Genomic DNA, 7,896 nt, shown 5'->3' with positions numbered 1-7,896 from the left:
GGAATCCCTGCTTGAACATGAAAAACGCATTGGGTGACTTTGGGCAATCGGTCACACTCTCTCAGCCTCAGGGGAAGGCAATTTAGAGCAATTTAAAACAAGCATAGAGCCAGCAGTGGTTTGTAGGGCTATGACTCTGGAGACCAAGGTTGGAATCCCTGCTTGAACATGAAAAACGCATTGGGTGACTTTGGGCAATCGGTCACACTCTCTCAGCCTCAGGGAAGGCAATGCCAAGCCTCCTCTGAACAAACTTGCTAAGAAAGCCCCGTGATAGGTTTCCCTTAGCATCGCCATAAGCTGGCATTGACTTGAAGGCACACAACAACGCAGCTAACACACACACACACATGACCAACAAAAGGACAACTAGGATGGAGCCATTTTGTCTTCCCATGGGAGGGAGTTGCAAAGCCCAGGGTCACCACCGAGAAGGCCCTGCCTTGTATCTTCCCAACTGTGTCCACAAAGAGAGTGGCTTGAAAAGAGGACTTCTCTTGGGGGGGTCCTGGAGTCCGGCAAGCAGACCTGTGTCCGCACCTGGAAGGTGCCCACTCCCCCACGGTGGCAATGGTTGAGACCCCTGCCAAGAGAATGGCCCTGGCAGAACCTTGGCTGCTAACAATGCCCCAGAAGGTTCTAGAAGGGCCAAGGTTGGCAGTTGGAAGCCAAGCACTTGGAGGGCAGAGACTCCAGCCGGAGGACCCTCCCCAAGATGGCCTACCCCAGCCGAGGGCTGCTGAAAGCAGCCATGGGGCACTACTTGACAGAGAGCGCCAGGACGGCACTCGAAGCCCTGGAGCCGGAGGAAGACGTGGTGGATGTGAGCGACAAAGTGGGGCGGAAGGGGCTTTTGGGGGGCATGGCTGGCAAAGAGGGGAGCCTTGTGTGCCTCCCGCTCTCCCCAGAGAAGGTCCAAGGTAGTTGGACCTTCTTCCCAAACTGCCCCTGGATTGCTGCTCCTTGAAAGCGGGCCAAGACCCGGAGCGGATTCACTGCCCCACTGGCCAGGGGCCACAGCAATGGCTCTCCGTGGGGCTCTCTCACAGCAGCAGAGGCCTTGTCCAGAATCGATGCCAGCCCCGTTTTTCTGGGAGGAGAACAACGTCCAGACGATGTTTCCTGGATCCTGGAAAACATAACCCCAAAACAGGCTTACGTTCACATCATAATTCTCTTCTCTTAGGGTTGGAGGCTTTGCAATGTCCAGTTGGTTGTGTGATGCCTCTGGCCCAGCTTCCATGAAGGGCATCAGGAAAAATTGGGTTTTGGAGGGTTAGAAGACTGTCCCGGATCCTGCAATTCTTTTGGGGTGGCGAGAAGACAAGCAGGACCTGTGAGGCATCAGTATTAAGTCCGGTCTTCGTTTTGTCTTCTCGCCTTCTTCCTTTTCAGCTGGGCCCCGGGAAACAGATGCCAACCGTGGGACCCAACCAGATCCTGGACATGCCACTTTTCACCAAAATCCCATTCCTTCCTGGCTCCAAAACCATGTTCTACACGACAAACCTAGGAGAAAAGGTGAAGGGACCACACCAAACTCTTGGGCGGATGCCATGTTCCTTGCGGGCAGAGAATCCAGGGAGAGAATACGGATGCAAGGAGGGGAACCCAAAAGCCAAAGCGAGGAAGGGGGCTTGACCTCCCCTCCCCTTCCTAGCATCCCTTCCTTCTCTGGAGACCATTCAAAATTAAACATTGGTCTTGGGGGTCTTTTGCCCCACTGTCAAAAGAGGGTCCTGGCTGCTTCAGGGGAAGGGTCTGCCTTTGGGATCCCCCTTAGCTGACCTCTGTTGTGTGTTGCGGTTGTGTGCCTTCCAGCTGTACCAGCCATCGGCCACCTTTGACCTGAACGACCCCTATTGCAAAATCATGGCCCCCAAGTACAAAAGCCTCCACGACCCCCACTTGCGCGCCTACTACAAGCGGAAGGACAACCTGCGGAGGCTGAAAAAGGCCGGCTACATCACCGACAAAAACAAAGTCAGTTGGGGGCGTTCTGGGCTTTCCTAGGGCTGCCTCTCCCCCCCCCCCAAAAAGTCTCCCTTCCCTCAAAGTCTATGGGGCAGCCAATGAAGGAGGGGGAAGGGTTGCCAATGGTTAGATGACCCTTTGGAGTCCCTTCCAACTCTGTTATGATTTAATGATATCCTAAGTGATAGCTTGGTGGTATAGGATATAAATATTGTAACCACCAACAATGGTCCCTTTCAGTTCTATGAATCTGTATTGGAAACACTTGTTAAAGGGCTTGATATGTTTTTAGCCATTAGAAAACAGATTCTCGTTGTGCTGTTTAAATTGGGCTGGTTTTACTGCATGCCGTCCTTTGACTTTCAGAAAGAGGGCAGGATGTAGACGTTCTGGTTAATCACTGCAATGTTAATGTAAGGTTAGAGACGTTGGCACGCATGAAGCCAGCGCCTCGGTCCAACTGGGGACGATGGTCATTGCCTTCCTCCCGCAGGTTGTGTGTACTTTGAAGGAGTTCAATGAATACAGGCAGTACTTGACCTCTCTCAAGCTGGAGTTTGAGAAACACTACATCAAAGAGCAAGTAAGTCCCGGATCCCTTCGTCCGGCTGGTCCTTGGCTTGAGGTTTAGCAAAATGCTCCAAACGGCCCACAGTCAGCATATCACCAAACTGCTTTGGCATTGCTGGCCTTCCAAATGTCCCAGTTTGGCAGAGACCACCCTGGGCCCACCGCAAGGGATGTGACCCTAAAAGTGGACCCCAGCCGCAGCCGCGGACCCCTGACTAGGCTTCCCTCCTTGCCTCTGCCTCCCAGAAAATGCTGGAGAAGCAGATAACCAAGCTCCAGGAGCCCAACGTTCTCCCGGAGGGGCTGGACAGCACCAAATATCGCGACTGGCTGCTGAAGGAAGAGCGGCCGACCATCCAGGAGCAGGAGGCCGTGATGAGGAACAGGTGCGGACGGACAGACGGACGGGGGAAAGAGATGGGGCTTTGTGTTGCCACCCCCCACAAGGTGGCTCCTGGGGGTCTTTTGGGCCTCTCTTTGGCCTTGTCTGCATGGGCCAGAAGGCCCATCTCCTCCTCTTCTGGTGTCTTCTTGTTTGGACCCCAATTCTGATCCAACATCTGGCACCTTCCATGCCAGAATCAGACTATACCAGCCTTAAAATGGAATATAAATCACACCAGTTGCCTCAGATCTTGCAGGACGATCCAAAGCCCTGTTTCCTCGCCGCATTGGCTGTCCATCCCATTGGCATCAGGTCAACCAGCATGGGACCATCGCTGGTCCAGCAGGAGATCCTTGGGGACAGCCATGGCTATTTTCTTTTTCACTGTTGCGGCGGATGATGGTGAAAAAGCACTGGTCATTTTCTGCTGTGGCCGGGGGCAGAAATATCTGTCTTTTCTCAGTGAGGTCAAGGAATGGAAATGGTGACTATTCCTCTCCTCCCTAACTCTGTCCAGCTCCTTCACTATGGCTGTTGTTTCTGTATGTTTTTAACTCTATTGTAGTTTATTTTAACTGGTCAGCTGCCCTGAGTCCCAGTCTTGGGGAAAGGCTGGCTAGAAATATAGCTAATAATCAATCAATCAATCAATCAATCACCTTGGCTGGTGGCCCCATCCTGAAGGCCGAAAGGGAGGAGAAGAGGGTCTGGAGAGGCCCCTGTGTGCCACTCTGACCTCTTTCCCCTCTTTCCCTTTGCAAACCCAAAAGGTATTTAGAGTTGATCAACCAGGAGCTGGAGAAACTGGAGCAGCTGGCGGAAGAGAACCGGCGGCTCTCCTTGGCTCAGGATGACAAGAAGCAGCAGGGGCTGGAGAAGAGGAAGCAGCTCCTCCTGCGCAAGAAGATGGAAGAGGTGAGGCACCAAAGGGCTTCGGGAGAGGCGGCTCCGAGGCACTCACAGCGCCTGGGTTCCTGCACCCCGAATTATGTGCCCTCACTTTGCATGGGCTCACATGGCCCTGGGGCAGTGCGGATGGAGATTTCTGCGTCAGTGGGGTGATGAATCCAGTCCGGCTTTTAAATCCAGATGTGTTCTCCAAAGCGCTGGAGCTATTTGAGGCATCCAAAGAGCTCCTTCTAGCAATGCTGCCCATCTGTCACAGTCAGAGACACTACTGTTCTCTCTACATCCCAATGCATTGCCCTGGCCCTGGTGGCCAAGCTAAAGCACCTCAATGGAGGGCTTTGGCCATCTCCATCTTTATTGGGGGGCTGTCCTGCAGCCGGAGGGACAGGGAGGGAGTGGTCCTTTTAATAATGAACAAATCTTCTTCCCATACCCCCCAGCTTCTCCGTTTCACATCCCACTGAAGGCCTGCCCTGGGCACTTTGACAGCCATTGACTCTGCCACCAAATCTTCCCTTTGCAGGAGTGGCGGAGGAAGGAGATGCTACTCCTGATGAAAATCGGGGACGATGTCAAGCGAGAGGCGAGGATCGAAGAGCAGCGGCGGAAAAGCAAGGAGGAGAAGCTGAAGAAGGTGAGAGGTGGAAGGATGGCCAAGGTTGGAGGCTGGTTGGGAAGAGATACAGTCCAGAGACATGGCCTTCCCACCATGATGTGTCCTGTGGTCCATCCCTGAATGCCACGCTGGCAATGGAGGAGCAAGGCTGAGCCTCTGCCCGTTGGCCTCTTCCTTGCAGAAACAAGCCATGCTGGAGAAGAAGATGGCTTACCACCTGAAGAAGATTCAGGAGAAGTTCCAGAAGGAGGGCTTCCTCCCTCCTGACCAGCTCTTCCGTGTAAAGGCCCCCGAAGACCACGGTCTGCCAGCCAAAAAGCTAGGTAGGGTGAGAGGTGGGTGGGATGGCTTCCAGGGGGCATCTTTCTCTTCCTTTCCCTTGGCTCCTTTGCGTTTTTCTACACACCTTTACCACACTTTGCTCTGCATTGGTTGTGCCAATGGGGCTGAGGTGTGGGGTGGCCTATGTGACTGTGGGCTGCCACTCGCTGTGTAATTTGCTGTAATACCCATTGACCTTTTGCCAGTCCATGGTATTCCTAGAAATGTAAGCAGCCAAAGCACCAATACCCTCTTTTAACGTATCAATGAACAGCCCTTCAGATCAATAAAGAGATGGGAGGATGCCCAGTCCCTTCCAGTGTGGGGCTTTTGGGGGGCTGATGTGGGGAGCCCACTCCATCCGTTTTCACATCTGAGGGCACTTTCTGTTCCCAAAGCGTCTCTGGCGAAGAAAAGCATGGAGCTTCGCAAGAAGCCCCCAGCCTCAGAGAAGAAGCCAAGCGGCCCCCTTGGCGAGAAAGGAGGGGAGCTCCCCAAGGGTAAGACGCCTTCAGAGGCCGACTCAAGGAACTCTAGTCCCCCGACCCCAATAAGATTGCCAGGCTTACTTTCAAGGCAGAAAGGGTGCATGACTCTGAGCATATGCAGAGTTCATTTGGCTGAGAGAGAGAGAGAGAGAGAGAGAGAAAGGCGATAAGTGGCTGAGGGGTGCAAAGGCTTTAGCTGCTTTCTCTGCTCCTGGCTCTCAGCAGCCTTCCGATTCGGCATGCAGGCCACATAAGAGGAATACATTCTGCGTATGCTCAGAGGCACGTTTTAAGCCTTGAGGCCTGTGGTGCCTCTAGCTAGGTTTTGCATTGACCTGGCAGTGGCCACTCTGGATGGGGCCTCTGTATGTTTGAACTTCTCTGTTGGAGCTTGGGGAGGGATTGGATGTGGGGCAGCCCGGTTCCTCTGCCTTCTCTGGGGTCTTCCTGCAACCCACTCCTGGCACTGGCCTGGAGGGCTGTGTGTCTGAATCTCCGCACAGCCACTGGCCAAGGCCTTTGGAGCTCAGCCTGCTCTTCTCCTCTTCTCCTCCCAGCAGGAGGAAAAGGAAAAGGACAAGGACGAGGAAGAAGAGGCAGTGTGTTGGAGCTGCAAAGCCAGGTGTCCCTTCCCAAAGCCAAGGGGGGCACGAAGGAGTCGCTCACAGTGCTGGTGCCCTCGGCGAGTGGAGAGGCGCCAGTCCCAGACACGTCTGCCCCGTCCTTGGAGGTAAAGGACCCTCAACTGGGGCTGGAGGGTAACCACTGGAAGCGATGGAGGACCGCAGTAGTGGCGAGGGGGAGACAGCCTTCTCCATGGGGCATCATTTACTTTCTTATGACTGTCTGCTTTACAGCTGGGACAGCCTGATGATGACGTACTCTTTATCTCTTTGTCCTTTAACCAGTGCCCTGTATCCAAAAGATTCTTGTTTATGATGAGCACGGCTGCATTTAGTGGTCTGTTCATCTAGAACAGTGGTTCCCCAACTTGGCTCCTCCAGATGTTTTGCACTTCCCAGAATTCCAAACTAGCAAGAGCTTCTGGGAGTTGGAGTCCAAAACACCTGGAAGACTAAAGTTTGGGAAGCGCTGATTTAGAACATTTGGGAGAAAAGCAAAATAGACTTTTTAAAACATAAATGAATTAAAACTTTCCACTCTTATTCTAAGCCCAAAAACCGGATCCGCTCTGTTTTTGCAAAAGGACCGTCCTCTTGAGTAACAGATGCAAAAGGAAAAATGGGGAGAGGAGGAGTGAAAAGGAAGAAAAGAAGAAGCCGTTTTCCCACATTAATATTGCATTAAGTTTCCTTTCCTTGGTCTTCCCTCCTCTTCCTCCTCTTTTGCCGTTCCTGTTTCCTAGCAGGGAATCGATCAAAGTGAGAAAGACCCCAGCAAGAGGGAGAGCCAGGACTTGGAGCCAGGTAACGGGAGGCCAGGGAGGAAGGGTTTATTTCTAGCCTGTTAAGGAAACCTGTGCAATTTGAACCTTGCAATTTGCCTCAGGTCGCTCCTGTTTCCCGGCTGAGCTGGGACTCAAACCCTGGTCTTCAGAATTGGGGTGCAGGCAGCACTCGAACCCCAATGCCAAACTGATCCCCAACAAAACAGGTCCAGTACATTGGATCACTCCTTTCAAGACAAAAACAAATTGCAGTCTCCCCACAACAAGTCCCTATCGGTACTCATGTTTCCCTTGCGATTCAGCAGAATGGCCTTCGACTGGGCAGCCATGTTCCTTCTCTGCTTTTTGGGGTCCCAGACAACCAGGCCATAATCACAAGAGAAAGAAGTCAGCAGAGATTCCTTTCTGGAATTGCTGGCAGGTTTCCCCTTTTCTTCCCACTGCTGGTTCGGGAGGGAGATCCAATTCGCCCGCCTTGCGGAAGCCTTGTGCAAACACATCAGTAGAAACCAGCATTAGAAAAGCAATTATTTGTTCACTCTTCTATGCGCATTTCCCTGGACTTGGCAAAGGTGAACAAGGGGGCCCAAGGGGGCCATAGGGGTTCCTAGGGATCCATGTAGCAGTCAGATCCTGAACCTGCATCTTTGAGATGAAGAGATGGATGGGATCTATAGCGTTAAATGCAAGGCCTCGAAATGTCAACATTTGGCTACACGAATGACTAAGAAGTCTGAAAAGCCATTGGCATTATGCTGACAGTTGGGCCAGTCTCCCTTTGCTAGGACAGAATCACAGCATGGAGCTGTTTTTGCACAGAAAGGGACAAATGTTCAGTTAATGCCGTATTTTAATGTGCTGCCTCCAAGCCCTGTGACAAGGCCAGCTTCACCCTTGAGCCTTTGCATCAGGTATCCTACCTTAGCTCCCCTTGTTCTTCTTTGCAGCAGGAGGACCTCTCCCTTCCAAGACCAGCGGCAGCAAAGGTTCCTTAACCTCCGCCAAGGAGGACGTTTCCATGGCCAGCAGCACTGTCACCAACAACCTCCCGGCGATGGAGGCTGGGTCCAGCGTGGCAGAAAACGCCACCGACAAAGTCCTACCCTCAACCTCCATCGGAACCATCAGCAACGAGGGGGCAGTCTCCGCTTGCGGATCCACTGGTTGCGGGAGCAAGACCTCATGTTGCGGATCAGCCGGTTGCGGAAGCAAGACGTCTTGTTGT

General features: G+C 52.8%; 1 protein-coding gene across 1 annotated transcript in view; it reads left to right on the top strand.

Moving 5' to 3' along the window:
* Positions 1–6: 6 nt before the first annotated feature.
* Positions 7–7,896, top strand: part of FSIP2 (fibrous sheath interacting protein 2) — a 30,928-nt gene continuing 23,038 nt past the window's right edge. Inside the window, exons 1-12 of the mRNA XM_042442582.1 lie at positions 7–823; positions 1,396–1,521; positions 1,822–1,983; positions 2,468–2,557; positions 2,791–2,930; positions 3,700–3,844; positions 4,362–4,472; positions 4,636–4,777; positions 5,174–5,275; positions 5,821–5,993; positions 6,630–6,690; positions 7,619–7,894. Of these exons, the coding sequence (XP_042298516.1) occupies positions 716–823; positions 1,396–1,521; positions 1,822–1,983; positions 2,468–2,557; positions 2,791–2,930; positions 3,700–3,844; positions 4,362–4,472; positions 4,636–4,777; positions 5,174–5,275; positions 5,821–5,993; positions 6,630–6,690; positions 7,619–7,894 (1,636 nt within the window). The 5' untranslated portion in view covers positions 7–715. The remainder of the gene's footprint in view (positions 824–1,395; positions 1,522–1,821; positions 1,984–2,467; positions 2,558–2,790; positions 2,931–3,699; positions 3,845–4,361; positions 4,473–4,635; positions 4,778–5,173; positions 5,276–5,820; positions 5,994–6,629; positions 6,691–7,618; positions 7,895–7,896) is intronic.

The sequence above is a fragment of the Sceloporus undulatus genome, chromosome 11 (genome assembly GCF_019175285.1).
Source record: "Sceloporus undulatus isolate JIND9_A2432 ecotype Alabama chromosome 11, SceUnd_v1.1, whole genome shotgun sequence".
Lineage (NCBI taxonomy): Eukaryota > Metazoa > Chordata > Lepidosauria > Squamata > Phrynosomatidae > Sceloporus > Sceloporus undulatus.
The sequence above is the reverse complement of the archived record's forward strand: the minus strand, read 5'-3'. Positions and strand labels throughout refer to the sequence as shown.